The 24,562-nt window shown below is 43.9% G+C and overlaps 5 protein-coding genes across 20 annotated transcripts; 2 read left to right on the top strand and 3 right to left on the bottom strand.

Moving 5' to 3' along the window:
- The first annotated feature begins 18 nt into the window (after positions 1 to 18).
- LOC6609303 (solute carrier family 35 member F5) lies at positions 19 to 3,171 on the top strand. The gene is made up of 7 exons (XM_002033957.2): positions 19 to 243; positions 766 to 1,086; positions 1,147 to 1,287; positions 1,344 to 1,397; positions 1,458 to 2,061; positions 2,121 to 2,532; positions 2,591 to 3,171. Exons 2-7 carry the CDS (start codon positions 997 to 999, stop codon positions 2,637 to 2,639), a joined length of 1,350 nt encoding a protein of 449 aa, XP_002033993.1. The 5' UTR covers positions 19 to 243; positions 766 to 996; the 3' UTR covers positions 2,640 to 3,171.
- Positions 3,172 to 3,364: 193 nt separating this feature from the next.
- On the bottom strand, positions 3,365 to 10,151 carry LOC6609302. Of its 16 annotated transcripts, XM_032715218.1 has the most exons (7): positions 10,042 to 10,151; positions 9,885 to 9,975; positions 9,542 to 9,616; positions 9,421 to 9,484; positions 9,248 to 9,276; positions 9,089 to 9,188; positions 3,365 to 3,989 (listed from the first exon to the last, which is right to left on the bottom strand). In XM_032715218.1, exons 2-7 carry the CDS (start codon positions 9,897 to 9,899, stop codon positions 3,580 to 3,582), a joined length of 693 nt encoding a protein of 230 aa, XP_032571109.1. In that variant the 5' UTR covers positions 9,900 to 9,975; positions 10,042 to 10,151; the 3' UTR covers positions 3,365 to 3,579. The 16 variants fall into 16 exon arrangements, with proteins under 16 accessions (XP_032571109.1, XP_032571116.1, XP_032571117.1 ...); XM_032715225.1 differs by lacking the exons at positions 9,089 to 9,188; positions 9,248 to 9,276 and having other exon boundaries at positions 10,042 to 10,150; XM_032715226.1 differs by lacking the exons at positions 9,089 to 9,188; positions 9,248 to 9,276; positions 9,421 to 9,484; positions 9,542 to 9,616 and having other exon boundaries at positions 10,042 to 10,150.
- A 5,883-nt stretch (positions 10,152 to 16,034) lies between these two features.
- Positions 16,035 to 21,650, top strand: LOC6609300 (putative cyclin-dependent serine/threonine-protein kinase DDB_G0272797/DDB_G0274007). The gene is made up of 3 exons (XM_032714557.1): positions 16,035 to 16,257; positions 20,079 to 20,531; positions 20,593 to 21,650. Exons 1-3 carry the CDS (start codon positions 16,253 to 16,255, stop codon positions 21,425 to 21,427), a joined length of 1,293 nt encoding a protein of 430 aa, XP_032570448.1. The 5' UTR covers positions 16,035 to 16,252; the 3' UTR covers positions 21,428 to 21,650.
- LOC6609299 (translation initiation factor eIF-2B subunit gamma) lies at positions 21,561 to 23,308 on the bottom strand. The gene is made up of 4 exons (XM_002033953.2): positions 23,081 to 23,308; positions 22,519 to 23,027; positions 22,323 to 22,463; positions 21,561 to 22,222 (listed from the first exon to the last, which is right to left on the bottom strand). The coding sequence occupies exons 1-4, from the start codon at positions 23,229 to 23,231 to the stop codon at positions 21,656 to 21,658; spliced, it is 1,368 nt and encodes a 455-aa protein (XP_002033989.1). The 5' UTR covers positions 23,232 to 23,308; the 3' UTR covers positions 21,561 to 21,655.
- A 174-nt stretch (positions 23,309 to 23,482) lies between these two features.
- On the bottom strand, positions 23,483 to 24,552 carry LOC6609298 (V-type proton ATPase subunit D 1). The gene has a single exon (XM_032714558.1). It carries the CDS (start codon positions 24,446 to 24,448, stop codon positions 23,708 to 23,710), a length of 741 nt encoding a protein of 246 aa, XP_032570449.1. The 5' UTR covers positions 24,449 to 24,552; the 3' UTR covers positions 23,483 to 23,707.
- Between the last annotated feature and the right edge of the window lie 10 nt (positions 24,553 to 24,562).

The following is a 24,562-nucleotide window of genomic DNA, read 5'->3' as shown; positions in this document are numbered from 1 at the left end:
GTGTTGTGCCATCACTAATAACAGCTCTGTCCAGCTGTGCGGATAAAAAATCATAATCAGAATATCAGTATTATAACGCACATTACTCCCGAGAGTATAATCTGAAAAAATACCCACTTGAGTTAAGACAATTCTTAGTAAATAAAAAACAAAAACGACTGTTTCCGCTCAACAAACACACAAAGAAAACATTTGCGGCAGTGGGAAGGAAAAAAGTTCCGTCTTCAAAAGAGGAATCAAGTGGTAAAAACTGCATAAATTAGCCAAGCATAACCGCAGAACTGTTGATAATATCTCAATTAATTGATGACCAGTAGACTTGTTGACTTTTTCAGACTCCATATCGCTGCCTGTGTTTATTGATTTTGTTTTTGTCCCGTTATCAACAACATGCCGCCCACTCCGCCCCTCCCCCGCTTATTATATATATTCTTATTTACCCAACAAACAATTGGTTTCCCAAGCCACATATCTTATCAGTCAGTCCCCCCGAAATCTTGCTAATTTGTTTATACTTAACTGATCACAGCGATCGGCGATAATCCCTAATTGGATGGAGATATCGGCTGAAGCAGATGTTAATTGACGGATGGCTTTGTTAATCGAATTGCTGCTACCTAACAAAAGCGATTCGATTCAAACGTGTTAAATAGTAATTTGCGCCTTGAATAATGCCGCACCCACTCGTCAACAAAAAAAATCAATAAATGCAGTTCCTTACCAACTTTATGCACTCACACACTCCCTCCAATTTTTCCATTCTAGCTGAAATGACTACCTAAAGTCCAAGGTTTATCTGTCTAAAATCCACGGACCGCGAACCTTTTATCACTTTTGAAAGCAGAAGCTGAAGACACCGCAACAATGAAACTAAAACGCTGGCGGCACAAGCGTAAATAGTTATTTGCCAACAGATAACCGAAGGAGCAAGACATCCTCCAAGTGGCGGGAAAAGAAGCTAAGTTCGTTTGGAAAACAATCGAAAAACGAATAATCATGCTAGGTCGCACACAACGACTTCTGTTGGGCATATCAATACTGGTACTAGTCGATGTGGTTTGGGTCTCCTCCAGTGAGCTGACAAAGGTGAGAACTGTGTACTAAAAACCTTTGGAAATTGGTTTTGACTTTGATTTACTTTACTAGTTCCTGTACAATGAGGCCAACTTTGACAAGCCCTTTTTCTGCACATACTTCAAAACCTCCATGTTCAGCATTTACCTGCTAGTCATCGGTATCCTGGCTCCTTGGAAAGAGTCATGCGAGCGACAGAATGGAAACTATGCTGTAAGATATTAAATAAACCATATATTAACCCTACTAAATGATTCTACTTCCCTTAGATGATGGAGCAGAATGCAGACGACGAGAATTATTACTCCAATCAGGCTGTTTTGGTAGGCAATCATAGATTTTATTATGTACAAAAAGAAGTAACCTATGTTTATACCTACTAGGGAGACCCAACCTATGTGCCCATCAGATCGCCCCACTTAGGAGCCGCAGCCCAAGCCAATGGCACCTCTAACTCAATATCGGGCACCGAAAGCGATGATTCCAGTGTGAGGAGTGTGCGCTTCAGCAAGATGGCCGAGGTCAGAGAGATGTCTGCCCACGAAGCCACCGATGCCTTGATGGCCAGGCTTTCGTATGCCGCCAGCTTGAGAATTAGGCGCCAAAAGACCCACCACAAAACGGCAAAGACGGCGCTACTCTTTTGTCTGCTCTGGTTTGCGGCCAATTACTTCTTTCAGCTGGCCCTGGAAATGGACGAGGCGGCCATGATAACACTGGTTAGCTCAACATCGTCATTCTTCATTATCTGCCTGGCAGCCGTGTTTCCCTCGGCAACAGGTGACAAGCTGACCATCACCAAGGTGATTGCGGTGGCCATGAACATTGGCGGTGTGGTGGCCATCACCATGAACGACCTACACGATACCAAGATGACCAGAGGCGTCCTTTTGGCCCTATTCAGCGCTTTCTTCTATGCCGCCTATCTGGTTTTCGTGAAGCGAAAAAGCGATACGGAGGAGAAGGTCGATATACCATTGTTTTTCGGTGAGTAAAATTGCTATATTTTGAGTTTGATTGTTGCTTATCTTATGGCTCTCATTCAGGTTTTGTCGGTCTATGGAATATGTTGCTTTTATGGCCAATATTCTTTATTCTCCACTTCACCAAAATAGAAACCTTTGAGCTGCCCAGTCAAGGGCAGTTTGCCCTTCTGTTTCTGAATGGCTTAGTTGGCACTGTGCTGTCGGAGGCCCTTTGGCTGTGGGGCTGCTTTTTGACATCCTCACTGATTGGCACGCTGGCCATGTCGCTACAGATTCCGCTGGCCATCCTGTTCGATGTCCTGCTCAAGAACGAACCGTATTCGCCGATGTTCTACATGGGCTCGATACCCATCTTTGTGGCCCTGGTGTTCGTTTCGCTATTGATGCGAAACGACGATTGCGATCCCCTGATGAAGCTCTTTAGGATTGTGTATAGAAAAGTCTGCCGGTGCCATAAGCCAAGCATTGTTAGGTGAGTCTGGTGTTCTGGCAATATGAACTGTCTTTTAACAACATAATTTCTCGCCTAGGGTCAACGATGACGAACAACAGGAGTCGCTGATAAGCAACAGCGATTAAACAATAGCAATAATCACGAACGGAGGCTTTTTGTAAAAATTGGGCTTCTACAAACTTTGAATGTTGCTCATTGCAATGCAATCTAAAACTTGGCTGTTCACGAGTTCGTTTCGAATCGTTCTTAAATCTTATTGGGACAAGTCCTGCACAATTTCCCCTCGGCCCTGATTTGTGTTTCTCATTTGTGCATTTTTCGTTGGATATTATTGTGTTGCGAACTTACGTACAACTATTTATTATAATCTTACAAGTGTATTTATTCTCTGTAAATAGCTTTAGATTCCACGAATACCGTTTATCTATGTGATAGTCTACAACGTTTTGCTGAACTCAACCTATAATTTATTTCCTCGGTATTCACACTGCGCTTAGCTGTATAATTGTTGACTTCTCAATACAAGATGAAAATAAGAAAACATATACACATATTGATAACTAATTACAATAAATAAAACTTGTCTACCGTAAGCTTTAAAATCTGCTGAATAGGAGGTTAATAGCCATTCGGTGGCAGCGATATATCATAGGTAAATCAGTTTAGATTATCTGAAATCATTACCTTTTCATTTTTAATTAATGCCGATTACAAGATTTTTTAGTTTATGATTCATAGAACTTATTTATTTTTTTTTATTTTACCATTAAGAACAGATTTTTATTTTTATGATTCATAGAACTTATTTTTTTTATAATGTACCATTTTCCCCCAAAGGTAAAAGTCATTATTTTCAATTAAATAATTCACTTTAATTTTCATCCTATGTCCTAAAAATATGTATTTACAATATGCGACTCCTAATGTCTAGAACTTAAATAGGTATGTACTCAATAAGATCACACAAGTTCATTTCTGTACTGAAAGCGCACACAAAGTGGCATCTGTGTGGCCCAGAGTGGCACGGCGAATGCTTCAGTTCCATTTATCCATGCCTCCGACGGATCACACCGCTGTCGTTGGCAAAGGAGCAGGAGGACCAGATCCGGAGCTGGATGGAATCTGTGCCGCGCGGGAGGTGGATGGCTCCATCGGTTCCATTGCGATGACAGTGGGCTCTCCGGCTGACGAGGAATTTGGATCAGTCTCCGAATACGGTGGCGCCGGCAGCGCCGCGATTCCAATGGGACTGGGTTCGCCGAGGGGTGATTGGGGAACAGGCATTCCAGCCGCCGCTGCTGTGGGAGTTGTCAGGTTGCACATGCGCATCACCTCGTCGTAGCTGGGCAGATCCTTCTCATCCTTTTCCAGTTGATCGCGAATGCGGTTGGCCTCCACGCTGCCAGGCTCTATAAAGAATATGTCGCCATAACGGTTCGATGAAGGATCCTCCTGGGCGTTGAATACATTTCGTTCTGCAAATAGTTCAAGAAAAATAAGTGAGTAAGAGTCTTTAAATATATAACGCATAAGACGAACGATAAGAATTTAATTAAAGATTACTTGATTAGATGATGTCATTTAAAGGAGAGTAGTTTTATACGTCATACAATTTAATCTAAACTGTAGTTTAAGAATGTATACAGTTCAATTAATATTGGAAACACTGCTCTAAACACGACCTGATAAGCACATTTAAAATGAGTTTCTAAAAGGCTGTTGATTAGCACTTCAAATTTCACACAGACAAAAACACTTTTGAGGACAATTTTTCTTCCAGTGTGACCCAAATGGGCTATGTTCCATACCAGCTTCTATCTGGCGGCGATTTTGAACCATTGAGTCGTGCATTCGCTTGGTCAGCTAACAAATAGATAAATCAGTTATTGGCTCCTTTGCTTCAACGCCATTAAAATCAGCTCAGCTTGCAGGGTTAACTACATACCCATATCAGGGCCAACGCGAAAATGGAAAACACAGAGCCCAGAATAGCTGTCAGCGCCATTCCGCGATTCTCGAAGACTGGCCAAAAAGTAATCGCCCGAACCTAACCGATTAGATTTGCTTCCTGCCTACTTTCGGATTGGCACACGTTACCAATTTCAATGCCGTATCGCTGACGATGGTGCTCTGGAATCATCTGCTGACGTCCACATCGCGGCTGGCAGATCTTGGCCAGAGTTCGGCTCTCAACGCGGATGTAGTAGCAGGCCAGTGGTAGCACGCAGAAAAAGAAGAACACCAGGGCCAAATAGATGGCTATGTGCAGGCCGAATCCGCTGCCCCAATCCAATGTCGGCTCCGATCCGTGCATCGTGAGACTTAGAACGACGCGGAGCAGGAATCAATGCTGAACTACAGCCACCAACTGCGTTTTGTAGACCCTAGTATTACCCATAGTTCGCCGTTCAGCACGCAATTGATTACTCGCCCAAGATTAGATTGTCCGCCATGTTTGGTTGGCAATACCCCATAAATGTTACTCCATATATCAGATATACCATATATACGGTCCGGCGTTTTGCACACACAAACCAAAGCCAGTGTAACTTACGAGGCCCTAATCGAGGGTTTCGATTTCTATAGCAGCAGCACTTCAAGATCCAAACAACAGCGAGCTTTGGGGGAATAAGAACAGAACTTGGTTACCAATCACCAACAGTGGGATATGCTGGATCTGAGGATCACCTGTAGGGCTGCATAGGCCACGATGCCGATCAGCAGGAGTGTAAAGAAAGTGGCTAGGAGTTCCATTTTGCAACGAGCTCTCCAGAAGACTGACCCCCAAAAAACAGATTTGCAATATTTGCAAGACGTTCGAAATCAGCTTATCACGAAAGTCCACAAAACAAAAACTCCAGGCTTTATGGATTTATGGTAGCACTTGATCATCAAACCCACCTACACAGACTCACTGTTTGTCACAGCATATCAGTTACTCAATACATATATCAAACCGTCAATACATCAAGCCATCAGAGGCAGTTCAAGCCATCAATACATACCAGTACGCTGGCGTTGACGTTGTCGTCGACGTCGACGTCTTACCGGATCTTGAAATCCCCGAGGATTGGTTCCACAGCACTTGTTCAGAATAATCCATAGTATAAACTTTTGGGGGAATATCAAAGAAGTGATGAGTGAAGGACTAAGGAAGCAAACTTATATCCCTCGCTTAAAGTTAGGGTATCAAAGTTTTCGATATGCAAAAGCAATACAAAAGACTCAGTTTTGAAGATTTGTCAGGAGTATATGGTTAATAACTACATTAACCAACAAAAGTTAGAGTTTAGGCGAGGGACAGAGTCAACAATGTGGTACCTGAAGAGCGAAATAGACCATGGGCATGATCAGGAAGAAGATACAGAACAGCCCCACATAGAAAATAAAAAAATCCATTGTGTCAATCTCCGCCAGAAAAAAACACACAATCGAATCACTTGAATGGCGAGTTAAAACTGAGAACTCTGCAGAGCGAAATTAGAGCTAATCTTATCTGGGCCAAGGAACCCATCTGATTGGCCAAGTATCTATATATATTATATATACCCTCCGATAGCCACCGAAAATAAGTCAAATTTGGCTTGTTTTGAATGAAGCGTACCATGTCTGCGTCTGCGACTCCTGGAATCCCTGGCCTCGAAGCACACCCAAATGCAGAATCTCAGGCAGCAGAAGGTGACCGCACAGGAAATGAAGGCCAGGAAGAAGAACACCAAGTAGGGCGGTATATTCGACATTTTGTGATCCGAGAATTCGGTATATCCACGTGGATACGCGAGCACCGGCGAAGTTATTCGCTCCATGAAAAGGCCTTAGGCCAACTGTCATAACATGGCGCGTCGCTGGCTTTTGGCCAAGACAAGAGCGCGGATCGCGGGAGCGGCGGACAGGTGTGTCAAGGGCCATGTGATAAGCGCTCGGCGCACAGAGTCCGATAAGATACGCTGCGCCACTATCGCTGTCTCACTCGGGCGTTCTATTACCTGTGTGCCAGCTGTAAAAGTATCTGTATCTGACAGATATGCGCATAATTGCGCTTTGGATAATGTCAGCCGGGCACGTGACTTGCGAAAGTAGCGAAACTAATTAAGGAAGCAAATGTCACATAAATCAAATGTTCTAGATTATACTTCTATAAGCACTTGAAAAATATATGGATCGTTCGGAAAACTTATTTAATAAACAATTGTAATTTTCTTGCAGTGCAAGAACTAGTGTGATTATCAGATTTTCTGTTATTTAATAGATTAGGGTAGATAAGATTTAATTAAAATTATTATCTGTAGAAGGTATACTTAAAGAAAAACTTTTTAAAATATCTAACAAGTATCTAATAAAAAGAAAGAAAAAAAGCTAGTTTTTTTATGATATTTTTTAAAACCCGAACAGATTAGTCTGCGAATGGAAAATTAGTATTGAAATATATTTAGAATTTTCTCTCTTTAAATTCGCTCAAAGCCATGTTCAAAAAATTAGTTGACACTTCGAAATCTTCCTTATTAAGTAATTTATTACAGTCGTTGCATAATAACCAATGCTCCTTTCTCATGTCTTACAACGCATTATTGTAAATAAGAATTATAAGGCATTGACTTTAGCCAAGCGTAAAGCAGCGAACATGGTTGAATGTGTAATTAATTCATCGCTATTCATTTGTAGCCAGACAAAGGAACATAATTTAAAGGGCGGAAGAACATTTTCGCCACCAAAGTGAATGCCACAAATCACTGCGGACCACCTGAGCTGCTCACCTGGCGTCCAACTAAGACGACTACTCAATCCCGGCGACGAGGGACACGAGGAAACGAATCTGCTCAAGGGCGGGCTAACTGGCAATCTCCTTCGGCGCTTCTGGGCTACACATCTCTGCAATTATCTGGCGGATTCACTTCCATTTGCATTGATAGCCACTGTTTGGGCCAAGAACTCACACTGATGGAAAAGTATAAAATCAACAGGAAGAAAAGCAGCAGGACACCGAACTCGCACCAACGGAACCGATCGCCCATTTTGCGGAATGGATACACGAGTATCTATATGGCCGAGCTGCGACCGTACAACTGAATAAATTAACGCTACTGTCGAACATTGGTAATCTAACAGAACAACCGAACCCATCGATAAGGGAGGCACCATAGATAACCTTATCGGGAAACGCTTGTGACTCATGGCTGCTCACCTGTGCTGAGGGTTACTCCTGACTGATCGATTCTATAGCTGTGCAGCACCCTTCCGGGCTGTCGGTTTGCTGGATTCTCCCCAGGACCAGGACCTCGTCCTGGACCACGACCACTTGAGCTAGTTGGACTACGAGTTTTCTGTGTGGCGCACAGACAACAGGCCTACAAGGTCAATAGCGGATCGTTGGCATGAGACAGAGGTTCAAGTTTTGTGATAAATCACTTGGAAACTTACTCGAATCAGTATGGATACAATTGAGATTACGAGGAACCAGCCAATCATCATAAAAGCGTAATAGGGCATTATCAAACTGAGAACTTAAGACCGGAAGTCCAGAATAGACAACAGCACCGATTTACCACCGTTCGTCGCGCACAAGATACCTTGCTGAAATGGCAAAGGCAGTGCCACTCATTGCTAAACAGCCTAATCACCAAACAAAACCAAATCGCTCACAACCCTTATCAATCGGCATACAATTTTGCGATTAAAACTAGGCATACACGCGCACAGCCAACACAATCGGTGGTCTCAATCGTGCTGAACCGGGACTTACGCACCTGGGGATACGCCCCCTGCCGAAATGCTCTCGGTATCGTAATCCCCGGAATTGATGTTCCTTCTGCTCTTGTAGCACAACTATTGGGGGTAAAGACGGTGATTAAAGTTATAAAACACACCCTTCAAAATCAGGAATATAACTCTATTACAGCATATTTTGATCTTGAACTGCACTTCGAAAAAGTAGAAGTAGAAAATCTTCATTATAAGAATATTTAAGCTTATTTAAGGTTTATAAATCTTCAATAGTAATAACGGAAAAACCAGAGATATGGGTGTAGTAGTTTTTATAAAATGTGTGATACAGCATCTGACAAACGACTTACGCACCTTGAGATACATTACTCCCGACTTGGGAACTCCCAAATTCCATATTATTCCTCACATTGTAGCACAACTATAATAGCAAAAACAAACGGACTTAATCAATTGGAACAGAAAAGTGCCAAAGGATTCTCAGCATTTAGAGGATTATGTAAATATTTAAAAACATTTTCAAAATTTGTGTGCTTTTTAGTTGTTAAAGGAACATAAAGATATATTCCTGATTTTGAAGGTGCAGACGACTCACAACAAACACCAGGAAAAATAAGAGTGAAATGTAGAATATGTCGATCGCTTCCATTTCTCGAGAGCAGGAAACTAGAGTCTTGTCAACGATGGATTAAATAAGACTGTTGGGTATTTTCGAGAAACGACGTAGAATGCGATTAAAGTTGTTGGCCCATATCTTGGAGAACCCCCATCAAATAACAGGCATTATCTTATCGGGGAAGCTTTTGCAGCTTTTTTTCGCCAAGTTATATAGCCAGAAAAGCATGGATCTTACCTTCCATGGCCAGGCGCAACATCATCTCATGGCGCAAAAGTCGGGCATATACTCGCATATTCCACTCGTCGATCTTCAACTTGATGAACAGATAGCACTCCTTGGGATTGGGGTGATTTGACTAATGATTATCTAATCAACGTTGGGGTTTCAACCTACCCGAGCGAGTAGCAATACGAGAATGAGCACTATAAATGCAAAGAAACAGACCCCTGCATACATTGGACACAACTGGACCCTTACTGCTGATTTTGATTAAAAAAACAACAGATTCTCTCGAACTAATTTGGAAGACTTGACTAATAGAAGCGGAGTTACTTGGATAAACTCACCAGATTCGTGCCGATATTGCAGGCAGCAGACGCACTTCCACTTGTGATTGGGACAGATATAGGCCTTAATAAATGTGGAATTAGGCAAAGTTCTACAGGAGGATATACCAGCCACACTCACCCTTATCAAAATAAGGAATATCAGAATGAAGGATATGAAGTAATACACCTCGACGAGATCCATTTTGAACCGAGTCTGGGAAATGTGTGGCAGCAAATGAGTCGAGGACCACGGGAATACGAAATTAAGACACGGGAAAATTGTGATAAAGCTATTTCGATAAACAGAGATAAAGTCAGCGTTGCATCAACCTGACAGCTTGGGTAATTCTGTTGGGCTATCAGATAAGCAAATCAGAGCTAATTATAGCCAAAGGCAATAAACCTGGCATGTGCGACCAGTTACGAGTTAGTTATCAACTGTATCTCTAAGCCTATTTGTTTACTCTACAGCTCCCGCTCACCATTTCGTGTGTCATTGGTCCGCTCCGATCTAGACCTGTAATCACTGCTCAGGCCAGCTCTCTTGGCCTTGTGGTAGGCATTCGAAAGGAACTGTTTTGGGATAAAGAAACGTATATCCTGTAGTGGCAACTTCCGGCTCGAGCGTTAGCTACTCACGACTATAATGAGAATGATGATCAGAAGCACCACGGAAAACGAACTGAACTCTGCCCCCATGACTTTGGCAGTCCTCGCTGAACAAGAGCTTTATGACAACTGACTAGCTATCGAAGCCCGCCGATTTCGGTGCCCCAACTCGATTGGCCATTATCCATATCTTATCATCACATTACCGCTTTTCGTAACGCAATCGAAGCGCACTTACCTCTGCGGGATCGCCTTTTAGCCGCCGTACAGGCAATCTGTAAGCGAGAATTTGTATTGAAGCTACCGAACTAATCTATTCATTTAACTCACCTTGATAAAAACACTTGTGGCTAAGAGCAGAAACATCATGATTAAGAAAAAGGCTACAGTCATCTTGTCCTGCTTGATGAGCCCCAAATTAGATGAGTGCGGAAAGCCAACTGAAAACACATTCTCCAGGTCGTAGCTGCGAGTAGAACTTTCCCTAATCAATCTGCCTAAACGACAGTTTCATCTTTATCGGTCAAAATAATAATAGTAATATAATGTTAAAACCGATCGTGGAGTGTAGCATCTGCCTTGGAAAAGACAACTCTTGGCTTTAAGCCACGATTTTTCTTGCGATAATATAGCATATTATAGCATATAATAAAGCATATTAAGGGCTTGTTTGAAGTCTTTCAAATTGAGAAATATATATATTGAAAATATACATATGTCCTTTGTCTATGTACCTGGTTAATATCAGCATGCGAATATAAAGTAATAAATTTCTAGGAATTGGGAGTCAGATTAGGGGTAATGACTTTTAAGACCGCAGAATGAAAACCCCCATAAGTCGGAAATTCTTTATCCCAGAGCGGCAATATTCTCGCCTCGATTGCGAGACCTTGAAAAAGAGTAAAGCTAGTACTTACTAACACAATGGAACCCAGATAACAAGAGTGGTGAAATAGGCTTGTTGTCCAGAACCCACCTACTTGCCGTGCAAAATCGGAACACTCCCACCCAAACTGAAATGCCAAACCCTCTGAACTCAAAAACATAGTCATGATCTCCGTATACCCTTGCATTGTATTTTACTGCTCAGCGCACAATTTCAATTTTCAAGTTCACAGCAGCAAAGATACCCAAAAAAATGAGGAAAAAACAAAAAACCCAACTGCGACTGACCCATTTAATATATCTGAGGCAATTAAAGCGAACCACTCGGGTAATTATAGGGCGGTCCGGCCAGAAAACAAACAGACTTTGCTGAATTGTGATAATTAATAGTTGGCCCGGGTAGATCTTGCCCTCGGACACTCGGAGACTCCCAGCTGCACCCAACACAATGAAAATGGTAACAAAATTGCGAACTTATTTTTGTGTGCTCGTTTTAATTTTATCTCGCGTCTGCACTTCAAGTATTTTATTGTTACAAATCGGCAACGGAACGAGCGAGTTTGCGTAAAGTTAAAAAAAAAGTCTTTCGATGCCTTGAACCGAAATTAATGAGCCCGCCAGTCCCGCCGAATCAGCTCCAAATCGTAGCATAGTAGAGTGTTAGCCCCCACCCACCATCAAAATACCTGGGTAGACCATGTAGCCTCCCAAGTCCAAGACCGCGTCAGCATTTCTTTTGTGGCGCTCCGTGGGACCGCCAATGCAGCCAGCCATGCCCAATTGGTTGGTGGTCGTGGCGGAGGAGCTCATCCGTCGGAGCTGGGGTCCACAGCCGCCATCAGGTGGCTGCTCCATGGGCACGCTTCATGCTTCAAGTGCGCAACAATTGGACAAAAGCGGATTTGGCTTGCTCGGTTTTGGCGCTCGGCTGTTGGGTTTTTTTTTTTTTTATCAATACCCATTTCCAATTGTTGTTCCTTTGTTGCCACTTGTTGCCTGAGGTTGGCGTGGATTGGTAATTTGTTAGCGAAGGCATTGCAATTGATTTCGATTGAATTACGCACCAGCTCGGACACTCGAAAACCAAATATGTTCATTTCGAATCTGGCGGTAAGGTTGCTTCGTTTTGATTGATTTACCTAAGCTGAGTTTCTCATTAATGTGAATAATATATTGCAACTCTTTCTATGTTTTGTTATTTGCTATAATAATAATGTTATAATAAAATATGATTATATTTTAAAAACTAGCAAGTAAAACCTTTAAAATATTTGCAATAATCCTCCGCTGTAATTATCAGAGAATGAATGAACTATACTAATAATTCATTTAAGATTGTTTCATTTAAGTTGTTTATGCAAGCTAGCTAAAACTTAGTTCCGATTTAACTTCCTTCCGCTCTACTATCTCACTTTTTTATGTGAGCTGTGAGAACCGATCGAAATTTGCATTTCTTTGGCTCCGGGGCACGCCCCCCCAATGTCAAGTTCACAGTCACTTCCGCACCGAAAACGGAAAATGCAGCGACGTGGTATCAACACGTAACTTCCACCGATCAGATACGATCTGATTTCGAGTGGCAAAACAATCTAGTTGAAAAACTTACAAATCATCTGGCGGACGGGTTCCGGCTTTGGAGTTTGGCTTTATGGTCTAATACTTGGCCATTGTGGACTTGGCATAAACGATGGTTATAACTTTAATGACGCCGTGAATGTGCTGGGAAATAATCGCAACGGTTTTTGGAGCCGACTGCCCGCTAATTGTGGGTGTGTGATTGCCCGTTGATGCTGGCGGGTGATGTCAGTTGTTGGGTCTTTAATCATCTATTAAATAACTTTAAGCACATGGCTAATGCGAGCCAATTAACTCCCAAAAGTCCCGAGAGGAAGCACTCATAAACTTTATAACAGAGTCGAATGTTAATTGCTCTATGGAGAGCTTTCAAAGGAAAATGCAAAAAGGAAAGCCAATGGAAATTGACATTTAAATCTAGTTTTAAACATGTTAAATATTAATAATATATATATGAAAGTTCGAGGAAGAATATTAAATATAATTAATTAAGTTGTTCTGTGTTCCAAAGTAAAGCAACTCCTTAAAAGACTCAGTCAAATTACTCAATCCATTCGTGTGTTTAATTCACAAACGAACTGCTAATCTAAAACTGCCAATTTCCAAAGTCATGAATAGAGTGCTCAAACAACGCCCAGACAACAACTTCGATGTAATTAATTTCGATTCGCCACTCTTTGAGCGTAACCTTGAACTTCTGGAGTGACGTGTCTATTAGAACGCTAATGGATCCGTTCCGAGCTCAGAGTTACTTTCGCTTTTACCGTCAAGATACATCGCAGTTCTTGAGAAATCCCGCACTGAGAGTTTGAGATTGGCAAGAGGGAAAACCGGGTGACATAACCCGAACTAACGCACTGGCATCTCGCTTGGAAAATATGTGGAGCATTAAGCATTGAGGCTAATTAGTTAATAAACAAAAGAGTGGACCATGGACACATGCAAAACATTTCGCCACCGTTTTATTGTCTTTCTTTCCTTTTTTTATGTTATTTCGGTTTAGTTTCATTTTAGGTGGCAAAGTCCGCTGCTCAATTCTCAATTGCAGCACTAAACTGGCAGCACTGAAAAGCATTATGCTAAGGTCTTTAAAAACTATATGCCTGTAATAAAACCGCACTAAGGAAAGTTAAAATAAGAGTATAAATGTTTTAAAGAGCTCTTAAATGTTTATTTAGTCTTCCCCTTTTCGCCATTTGAACGCGAATTTTAGTTGTGCCCAAGTGAAGCCACAAAATCGGACCAACTGACAAAAGCGCATTTGTAAGTGGTAATAGGCAGTGGCTAATTTCCAAAATCTTTTCGCCAGCCTTGCCCAAGTGCGATTTGAGTTTTACAATATTTTTTCCAGTTTTATAGTGGCCGCAATGTCTATAATTTCCCCCAATGAACCTGACCGTCGTGGTTGTCGTTGTTACTGGCATACAACCATTGTTGTGGTAGTTGCTGATGGGGCAGCAAACACAGTTATGATTATGAGTGGCTTTGTGACAATCAACTTCCTCGAAACGTGCCGCTTTGGAATGGCTTTGGCATGGAGTGGATCGGGCTCGGGCTTGGGCTTGGAATGGACTTGGACTTTGCATAATGGCCAGCAGTTGGCCAGTTAGCCAGTTAGTTCGTGTAATGAATTTTTTACCCGTGTTATTAGGGGACAATCGTTGTTGGGAGTCAGCGACATTGCAGTTACAGGTGCATTTCGGGTGTTCGTCTTGGCAAGACCTTTCTAAACAGCAAGCAAATACCTTCGACCCAAAAAATACTTAGCAAACATATAATGCTATTTATCTATACATTAGGCTAACCTATTTAATTTTAAAATCCAATTTTAAATAGCATTCTTTATCAAAATCGAAATGTAATATCTATATAAACGCATTAAATACCAATCAATCATCAGCTTAAATGATTGAACTACCACCTGTGGAAGTGATATTTCTCTGTGTACAACTTGTTTACCCTTTCGCTGACTAATCCGGCAAAACATTTATTAATTATGCCTAATAATTGCGGCACCCGCCTGGGAATAATTTTGATTAGCTGCCACCACTGCAATTATGCCCCGAATCGTGGAGCTGTTTGCACGTTTGCTTGATTTGTTTGTCGCTCCTGATGCATTGCCAGTCGAAGTATGTAATGTGGAAAAAAAAGAAAAGAAAAGCCACCAAATTATGTGAACTTGTTATATCACCTGGCTGAAAATCGCAAGCTTCAAACATTTTCAGTTTTCTTATTCGAGCGGCGGCAATCATAACAACAAGCTGCTGCTGCACTTTCTTTGCGTTACGCTTCTTTGCATGCATTGCCAAATCGTTTATATATATATAGATATACATTTATATATACGTATATAGACACGCCAGATATCTGCGGCTATATGCAAGCGGTCAGTGTCCAGACATTGAACGCCAAGCAATTGAAATGCTTGAACGCTGTCCGCCGAAAAGAGATACAGATGCAGCAGACTCAGATTCAGATGCAGATGCAGTCGGAGATGGAGATGGAGAGGCAGATACATTTGCAGTTACAAGTGCAGCACAGAAACGCAAAAGTTCAACAGTCGGAGGCGATCACCATCCCCACACCCTCCCCCTCACTTGTAGGCGTTTGCAGTATTGTAAATTAATTCATATTAGCCAAACAAATGCAGACATGTGTGTTGGCCGAGTGTGTCGGTGAGCAACAGCTAGCTTTTAGCATTTCATTCGGCGCATGAGATGAGACGAGACCAGATGAGCTAAGATGAGATGGGATGAGTTGCCGCACAGGTTTCGTTTCTGTGGTCTGAAGTTCGTTGTGGGAGCATCGCAGTCGAAGTCGCAGCCTCGTTGAAGAAACCGGCGCGAATGATTTTTATTACTTTTTTATTTGCTGCTGATGCTGATGCTGCTGCAACTGTTTTGTTGTTATTGTATTGAAAATAGCAAACATGCTAAATGCGCAACGAAGGCTGAGAAAATCAACAGCGAAAATGTTAATTACACTATATCTGAGCAGCTTCTATCTGCCCGTTCGACGGCCACTTAGGTGTATCTGATGGATGCAAATGTGCAAAGGCCTTTTCGAAACTGCAAGCTACAGTTACAGATCTCAAGATATAAATCTGAATGCATGAGTAATATCAATTGGTTTATGACTAATGGGCAAGCCTAAAACCAAAACCCTGTTAGCGGACACAGTAAAGATTTTCGTCGTCGTATATGTTTTATATTAGTAAAGCAACATCGAATTACTCGATGAGTAATTTAATAATATTAAATATATTCTAAAATTGTAGCACTAATTGTATAAATAATGTACGATCATAATATTTGTGATACTAAAATAAAAAATTTCTTATGCTGCAAGTCAAAAGACTTAGAGAACGAACTTGGCTTCAAAGAGGAAAACTCCACTCAACGTGCACGGTCTTTTGAGTTGAGAAACGAAGACTTTGGCTCAAAGAGAGAAGCCCGAGTCATAGAGAGACCCAAAGAAGTGGCTGTTCTCTCGGCCAGTCCTCTCAATGGGCGGCTTCGGCTGTGGGGGTACTTTTTGGTATAAAACATAAACAAGCCAAAGAAAGTCATTCATTTTGTTGTTCGAGCCAGGCGAGTGAACCGTTAGCAGCAGCATTAGATAGAAGAAGAGCCGAGCTGCCGAGCAGTGCAACACAGTGATAAATATAAAAAAGCCAATAGACAAACACGCGAACATAAAGTGATTCCCCCCCAGTGAGTGCAGTGTGTTATCCAGAGCCAAAACTATTTGGATTATTGGGATACCCATCGAAGCCATCGCCATGCAGTAAGTTCTATAGCCACCCACTGCGCATATGAATCATAGTCCGAACCTGGATCTGAACCTGGACTTGGCCTGCCTCGCGGCCACAAATTCGTGCTGCAGTCGCTGCAAACGATAATTAACATTTTCGGTATTGTCTCGGTCTCCGGGGTTCTCTCGGCCCAATTTTTCTGGGCCGCTTGGCAACCACAAAATATTCTTTTGGGCGATTTCAAAACCCAGCAGCGACATACGTAACACAGACTGTGATAGAAACCCAAGCCCAGGCCGTAGTTGGTCTGACTTTTTCTTCTATATCTTTCTGTTGGATTTCTGTCTGTGTGTGTTTTTGGCGTGGGAGTTTTCGCTTTTGTTTGCCGACAGTTCATTGAGGCAGCTGGCTTAAACACAAGGGGATACTTGTACTTATTTATATGACTTGTTACACGGAAAAAAGTTAGGACCTTTTACTGGAAAACATGGTATTAGAAGGATTTAAATGAAGTATAGAATTATCGAGGTTCTTAAATGCTTTAACATTTTGAACATGAACAACTTATCTCGAAGATCTCTGTTACTATATTTTTTAAATATTGTTATAGCTGAAGAATTAGTTTTCAAAAATAATGATTTTTGGGTCCTGTTTCTAGAATGCACAAAAACTCCTGAGATTTTTCCAAATAGTATTTCATTATCACGGCAAAGAGATTTGATTTTCATGTTACTTTTCTCCTTTACATATTACCCAATCTCTTGATCTTATGGCTTCAATTTATGTTTGCTTTGTGGCAATCGAATGTCCGAGAGTAGATTAATCGATTAGGACTCGGAACGGTCACGCCTGCTGGACATGGGGAGATCCAATCTCCGTGACAGATTGCATCACAAAGCTGGTCCTTTCTAAAAGTCAAGTCGTGTGGATTACTCATGCTCTGTCCATTATATAAGTGACTGCAAATATGAGCGGCAATTGTATCAAATGCACGCACTGCGACGCATGTGGCGTATACGCAATATATCAACGTTTGGAATTACAGCGACGCACAGATATGCGCAATTGCCCAAGCGTGCTGCCAGCCACGCCCACTGCCTTGTCGCCCCCCGGGTGTAATTGCTTTCGATTTTCTGGTCAGTTTTGATGGTGTGTGTGTATTTGGGGGGGCGCAATTAATAAATTGCCATCGAATTGATTTTATTTCATTCACTTTTGCCTTGGTTCGTTCGATTTCGCCCGTCATCAGGCCAAGCAAGCGAACACACCCACTTAAGACATCCCGAGTGAAGGTCACAGATTTGTGAAAATTACCGCAGCATAAAGAGGAACAAAAGAGAAAAACGGTGGAACATAAAAACCATTGCCAAGCCATTACAAAGTCACATTATCCAGATGCCCGAAATCAACCAAACGTAAATATCCAGCACATTAAAAACCAAACGCCCTAACTGCACGCACATTAACAGCTCTTAATTTGTATCAAGCAAAAAGCAGAAAACAAAATAATGGATAAAGTGAAAAAAAGGAAAAAATTAAAGCAGTGCAATGTAGTTTATTTTTTTGGGCTTTCATGTTTCACACAGTTTAATGGCATCGGGATTTGTGTTAACGAGCCAGTGTTTAATTAAGCACTCGAATAAACCAACTACAGCAAGTGAAAACAAATGACTTAGGCAACAAACTCGAACCGATTACACGCTAAAGAGTCGAGAAATGGAAATGGAAATTGAAATTGTAATGAAGGAAAAACAGCGGGCAGCCCAAGCGATTGTGGCACTAAGTGGGCTTAGCTCTTAATTCTCTGCCAACTCCCGCGGAAAATGCGTTCGTTATATGAGTTATACAAGAAATTTACACTCTCGTTTTCCCGAAAAACCAGCACACTTATCGAAATGCAGGTGGTTGCCAAATGTCGTAATCTTAGACCGGCGCTTATGTCACCCCAAAAATGTCCGCCTAACATGACTCACACCCAACATTTAAGGAAATCAAAAGCAAATATAGTCCGAGTTCCATACGCAAGAAACCCCAGTGGCTCACAGAGAAAAACCAACTCAGCTCAAATGTGTAACGAAACCGACGGCTCAGCCTGTCTTGTGGTTTCCAGAAGTGGGTCCAAATCGGGCCAGGGGATTGGGGTCGACGAAAACCATCAACATCAACATCAACGCATCGCCTCCATGGCTGCTCCACTGCCATATGCTATATGCTATGTGCTCTATGCTTTAGCTATATATGCATGATGTAACTGCAGTGCGATAACGTCTGCATCTGGACCAAAAGCAGAGACAGATCCCGACACATGCAACCAATTCCCCATTTATGGCAGACACTCTGGCCATTGCGACTGCGAAAGTGGTGCTTGTGTGCCGCAAGTGGAGCACTCCAGGCTGCGCTGGAATGTGCACAGCTATTTGCATGTGTTGCAGGCGGGATTGGAATTGGGATTGGGATGGAGGTGGCGATGGCGCTGAAGGCAATTCCTTGGGGCAGATTCCCCGGATTCCCATGGAGGTTGCGCAAAAGGTTCGCTGACAGTGACAATGCAACAGGCAACAGTGGCACTCTCAGCCAGCTCCTAAAGTTCAAAGGTGCAACTTCCAACTTGCAACTAGCAACTCGCAGCTGCCAAGCGAGTGGCTGACAAATTGCCAGCTGGAAATTTCGATACTTGCATAAGACGCTCTCCAGATTTATTGGCCTGGCCCAAATCAATGGAGTCCACCGCGTACTCGGGTTCAAAGTCACTAGCAGCCGGACACTCGTTTGGCGTGAAAAGTAAAAGTCCGGACCGACTTTTGCTTTTGCTATTGCTTTTATTACAATTCTCTCGCATATTTCACCTTGCCCAACTATTTGCAACTCTTACTCGGGCTTTGACGTTATGGCCCCAATTAGATGCAGGCACGTAACATTGGTTAATTGGACTGGCCGGCAGCACCGCCGGATCGGACCGTTGGTTTCCAGGCCAGGAATTCCAATCCCATTCGCCCCGCGACGGGGGTACATATCATGCGTATGAACAGCAGTTGACATTCAGCCAAGTCGAGTCAGCGAGTGGGTCTCGGGTAAATGGCGTTCAAATTGAACCCGCCGCAAGCTGAGCATCCTCCTCATACTCACTGGTCTCGGGGTATATCAGCTATTAGATTCAAGCAGCAAACCAGTACATATATAAGATTATCTTAGATTGACATGATACAGACCTCACGTTTTCTATTTCAAATAGAAAGTCGTATCTAGAATATATCTTAACTTATTCTTTAACTTACTCACTTAATATGTTGATTAACACATGACTTGGTTTTAATGAACAAATGCAGTACAATAATGTCTACTAGTAACTAATTCACGGTCAAGTGACGAATTGAATTTTATCTTTTGAAAATCACACTTCAATTTCCCATACCATTTCCAAGTTAACATTTTATTTTGGTTTTGGATATTGGTAGGCTGGGGTAACAAGCGTATGCCTTGATCAGTGATTCCCAGCGCCCAGCTTTCCTTGCCTTCCCAGCCGCAGTTGCATCTCCATGCAGCGAACTCTGTGGCCCGTTTCGATCTTGGGGGACTTGCCGTGTTGCCTATAACAAGTTTTCTGGCCTGTCTGGTCTGGTATGGTATGGTCTCTGGTCTCTTGCATAACTGGTCGCTGGGCTGCCGATGCCGATGCCAATGACGATCTCCGATGATGCTGCCTTCTTTGGCTGCAATTTGGCGGCATCTTCGCGAAAAGGTTCGCAGAAATATTTTCCCGCGTTTTTGTTGGTTGATTGTCTGGTTGCCACAGAGTTTCCCATATCATAAAGCAGCCTGACTCATCAAATGATGGCCATTGCATCCATTGCAGCACCCCGTCAGCCGTTCTTCTAGTCCTGGCTGTGTCCACCGGCCTGTGGGCCTGCTGCGTGGAGGGTGCATCCACCGGATCACCGTCGGCCACGGCCACCACCGCCAAGCCCAAGGGATTTAAGGCACGATCGCTGGACGTCAACTCCAGCGGAGGCGAGGAGGAGCTAGACGACTTCGAGACGCAGGCCCAGACGCATCTGGCCTACCGACAGCAGCCGCAGCAGCAACGCCAGCTGTACGAGTACAGCGAGGAGGATCAGGAGGAGGCACCGCGTCCGGTGTACGCCAACCGAAATGCCAAGCAACAAAGCAACTACCTGAAGATCCAGGGACAGCTGAAGAAGCCCCTCAGCGAAGAGAGCGAGGAGGAGGAGGAAGAAGTGGAGGAGCCCGATCGTCTATCCACCCTGTTGAGCAAGTCCTCTTTCAGCTGCACGGACAGAAACTCTGGGTGGGTACAATCGTCAGAAAATATTCAATTACACCAAACTTAAGCTAATATTTAATCACAGATACTATGCCGACGAGTCGCTGAGCTGCGAAGTGTTCCACTACTGCCAAGAGAGCCAGAAGCACTCGTGGATCTGCCCTGAGGGTTTCACCTTCCACCAGATCCATCTCATCTGCATGCCGCCCTCCCACGACAACATCTGCAAGCAGTCCTCCAAGTACCATATTGTAAACGACTACCTGTACAAGCCCATCAATCTTCAGGAGCACCAGAGCAAGCCAAATGTGACGCTTCGCTACTCGGAGCGTTACTTCCCGGAGAACTACTACGAACATGAGCGTTACGATGACGAGGAGGAGCAGTTGCCCGCCGCCCCAAGGCCACGCATACAACATCACCAGCAGCAACACCAACAGCCCCAGCAGCAACATCGCCAAGTGGTGGCCTACCAGCAGCCGCAGCAGCAGCAGCCCCAAGTGAGGGTACAGTACCAGCAGCCACAGCAGCACCAGCACCATCAACAGCAGGCTCAGCCGCAACCACAAGTGGTGACGCAGATCCGCCACCAGCCGCAACCTCAGCCGACTACCCTGGCCTACCGGAAGCCACAGCCAGCGACCACAGTCCAGCCCCAGTTGCAGTTGCATCAGCTGCACCAGCCCCAATTGCAGCTGCACCAGCAAAGGCCACAGACGTTGGCGCCGACCGTGACGCCCGCGCCGTACCGATTCTTCACCGCCGCTCCCCAGCTGCAGCACTTACAGCAGCAGCAACAGCAGGTCTTCCGCACGCCCGAGGAGATCAACATATCGCTGCAGCAGCGCCGGCCGCAGGTGTTCATTGCCACAACGCCGAGGTATTACGAGGATGAGTACCTCTACGAACGGAGGAAGTAAGGAGGATTGCAGTGGAGTGAGCAGTAAACAGTCTTGTCGTTCCCTCGGATCCACCTCTCGTGTATATTCCCCGTCTAAATAGCTTTAAGCTCTCGCCCCAGCTCTCTGTCAGGCCCGAAAATCCTTGCGCGAGTTTTGTGTACCTATTTGTAATATTTAATGTCCTGCTAGAAGAATCCGCCTTCTAACTCAATTCGTTAATAAAGGAAGCCACATTAAGTTAGCCGCTCACTGTATATCTATCTCCATGAACTGATCTGCGTTGGACAGATGCACTGCCTGGCTGTGAGTGCCCTCCTCTACTACGTAGTTGGGTCCAATTATGCAGTTCTTTAGGACGGATCCGCTCTTCACCTGTGCTCGGTGTCCAATTATGCAGTTGTCGATGTTGCAGCCCTCCTCCACAATCGCATTGGACATTATAAGCGAGTTGGCGACAATGTTTTTGGGACTGATGATGCAGTTGGGTCCGAAAACGCTAAAGTTCAGTGAGGTTTTTTCGGACAACTTGGCATTGTCGGCCGCTATGATCTCCTTTGTTTGGGTTGATTTTACCACGGCTCCGGGAGAGATCAGTGGGTGCTTTTCGCCACACAGATTGTTCCAGATGCTGGCTAACTTGCGATTGATGGCCAAGAAGCTCAAAGTGTTGTTCACCCGCACACCGATGGCATCTTTGGGCGCCTGAATGCCGTAGCAACGCACAACATCGCCATGGTAGGGGGCTTGGGATAGAGATTGGTTAAACAGTGAAGTCTGCGTGATCTTCTGGTCCAAAATGGTGTGGCCTACATACTGAAAGTTAAAAACAAAATAGGATTTTAGATGGTATTTTTTACGGGATATAAATTACTAAAGTTAAGCTGTTAATACCAAGTAGAAATGTTCTACTCACATGCAAAACATGATCCTCATTCTTGGTGACCACTCCCACTTCAGATGTGGTGTCCTGCACCGTTTTAGGAGGTCGTTTGGAGTGCTGCTTCTTTATCAAATGCGGCAGAAACTCGCCCTTAAAAGTTGATATATTCTCCTTCTGCAATGATTGAATATTAGAAAACATTTTACTATAGGGACATATTAAAACTAACCCTTCGTAGATAATCGATAACCCATTTTTTCAGCACATAAACATGAGCATCCACTAGTCGGCTGTATACATCCAACCTTCCGCGGTTCTTGAGCAGATGTCGCTGGATGTTGAGTGTTTCCTCGCAGTCACTGGCGGCGGACACGAAAGCCAATCTCTGAGTGGCCGAATGGATGCCAATCAAATCCCTTTCCGGTTTGTGCTTGCTTTTAGGACCGGGCATAACCACGTCCGACTCAAATCCGCTGGGAAATAGGAGCATTGCAAGGGCGGCATCATGTTCCCGAAACTTGTTGATCAGCGGATATAGGCTGACATTGCTGACCAGGTCACAGCTGACCACCAGAAAGTCCGACTTGATCTTATCGTATATGTAGCGCAGACTGTCGGCAGTTCCGAAATCCCCGTCACTAGGAATCGTGGCATAGTCCAGTCTCAGCTTTAAGGGAGTGTTTTCCAGAGCAGATTGGATTTCTAGTTTTTCTTGCTCCAGTACCACAACGATGACCTCTGGAATATTTTTCAATTAAAACCGGGTTTTTAATTCAGACTATCCGAATTACCTGAAAAGTTGTGTTGTTGCAGCAGATTTAAGGGATACCAAATCAGGGGATATGGACCCACCGGCAGCAGGCATTTGGGGGCATCCCCCAAGACCTCGGGTAGACGAGTGCCACGCCCAGCGGCAAAAACTACGGCCTGGAACTCGGTCATTGTTTCACAAAAATATAAATAATTTCGGCTAAAAAGCGTGTGAGCACAGAAAGAGCCACGCAAACAGCTGATCCAATGCAAGCGAAACACCTGAGCGCGCTGTCCAACACTGCTTCCAATCAGACATATGTTTGCTGTCATGTGACTGTGCTATTGTTTTTGTTGCTTTTGCTATTGTATAAAACAAGTCAGATGACCCTTTTTACAATGAAAATTCCCTTTTGCCACTTAATTATTACACAGAATGCACATCGTATGATACAACAAGACTTTAATGCATGATTTGCGCAGCTTACACTACACTACAAAAATGGAATACATACTTTTCTGCTTATTGGAATAGTCTACACACTTTTGCTACATAGGTACAATTAAGTTTGTGGCTTGCCCTTTGCGAATTACAATATGGAAACGGATACAGAACAGAAAATAGTTTAACAATAATATTGCTGGAATTAACACATCCAAGGTAATACTTAGAACAGCACGTCGTCATCGCCCTCATCCAGGATATTGGCCTGCTGGCGCACATCGATGCCCTGCTGCAGCAACTCCGCCTTCTTGGCGTCGGCCTTAACGCGAGCCTCGCGCTTCTTGTCCTGGATCTTCTTCAGCCGGTAGAACTCCTCACGCTCGAGCTCGTCCAGCTCCGAGATGATGTAGGCCAAAGTCCTATCGATTCGGGGGATGATCACATGCTCAATGGCGTTCACACGACGGTTGGTGATCTTGATCACCTCGTCCAGGGTGACGAATGAGGTCTGCAGCGAGGCCAGCTCCACGAGCAGTTTAACGGCGCTCTGGTAGTTCTTCTTCAGCTTGGCCAGCTGCTGACCACCACGGGCTAGACCCGCCAGTTCGTAGGTGTCGGATCCGTCCTGGTAGGACTCGAAAACGGGCAGTGTGACACCAGCCACGTTGTCCTTCTTGGTGCGGATCTTGATCTGGGCCTTGGTGACGTTCTGCAGCACCACCTGGTTAATGTCGCCAGACGTGAATTTGGCCTCCGCCAGCGAGAAGGCTGCCTCTTTCATAACATCACCCATCAGGGTCTTGGTCTCGATGATTTTGCCCAGAATCAAACGGAATCGCATCTGCAGGGCATCCGCCTTCTTCTTGAGCAGACCGTGACCTTTCTGGGCTCCAGCCAGACGGGCCTTCATCAACATCTGGGCACCACGGGACGGGAAAATCGGTAACCTATCTTTTCCGGACATTTTGCTGTTTTTTTTCGGATGGTAATTGGCTGGACTAAACAATTTTCAACTGCGTATCAAGAAAACTGCAACCGTCGCAGCACACTGAAAAACTCCAACTGGAAAATGACGGAT

Source organism: Drosophila sechellia, chromosome 2R (genome assembly GCF_004382195.2).
Source record: "Drosophila sechellia strain sech25 chromosome 2R, ASM438219v1, whole genome shotgun sequence".
Classification (NCBI taxonomy): domain Eukaryota; kingdom Metazoa; phylum Arthropoda; class Insecta; order Diptera; family Drosophilidae; genus Drosophila; species Drosophila sechellia.
The sequence above is the reverse complement of the archived record's forward strand: the minus strand, read 5'-3'. Positions and strand labels throughout refer to the sequence as shown.

What these genes read in the sequence shown, in the direction of transcription:
- LOC6609299 (XM_002033953.2), bottom strand. Translation starts at nt 23,231, where the DNA reads ATGACCGAGTTCCAGGCCGTAGTTTTTGCCGCTGGGCGTGGCACTCGT. An exon ending in GCAACAACACAACTTTTCAG is followed by an intron (nt 23,028 to 23,080) that starts GTAATTCGGATA and finishes AAAATATTCCAG; the next exon opens with AGGTCATCGTTGTGGTACTG. An exon ending in ATGAGGATCATGTTTTGCAT is followed by an intron (nt 22,223 to 22,322) that starts GTGAGTAGAACA and finishes TTTAACTTTCAG; the next exon opens with TATGTAGGCCACACCATTTT.
- LOC6609298 (XM_032714558.1), bottom strand. Translation starts at nt 24,448, where the DNA reads ATGTCCGGAAAAGATAGGTTACCGATTTTCCCGTCCCGTGGTGCCCAG.
- LOC6609300 (XM_032714557.1), top strand. An exon ending in TGCACGGACAGAAACTCTGG is followed by an intron (nt 20,532 to 20,592) that starts GTGGGTACAATC and finishes ATTTAATCACAG; the next exon opens with ATACTATGCCGACGAGTCGC.
- LOC6609303 (XM_002033957.2), top strand. Translation starts at nt 997, where the DNA reads ATGCTAGGTCGCACACAACGACTTCTGTTGGGCATATCAATACTGGTA. An exon ending in CGATATACCATTGTTTTTCG is followed by an intron (nt 2,062 to 2,120) that starts GTGAGTAAAATT and finishes GCTCTCATTCAG; the next exon opens with GTTTTGTCGGTCTATGGAAT. An exon ending in CATAAGCCAAGCATTGTTAG is followed by an intron (nt 2,533 to 2,590) that starts GTGAGTCTGGTG and finishes TTTCTCGCCTAG; the next exon opens with GGTCAACGATGACGAACAAC.
- LOC6609302 (XM_032715218.1), bottom strand. An exon ending in GCAATATCGGCACGAATCTG is followed by an intron (nt 9,277 to 9,420) that starts GTGAGTTTATCC and finishes TTGCATTTATAG; the next exon opens with TGCTCATTCTCGTATTGCTA. An exon ending in GTTGCGCCTGGCCATGGAAG is followed by an intron (nt 3,990 to 9,088) that starts GTAAGATCCATG and finishes AACTATTTGCAG; the next exon opens with AACGAAATGTATTCAACGCC.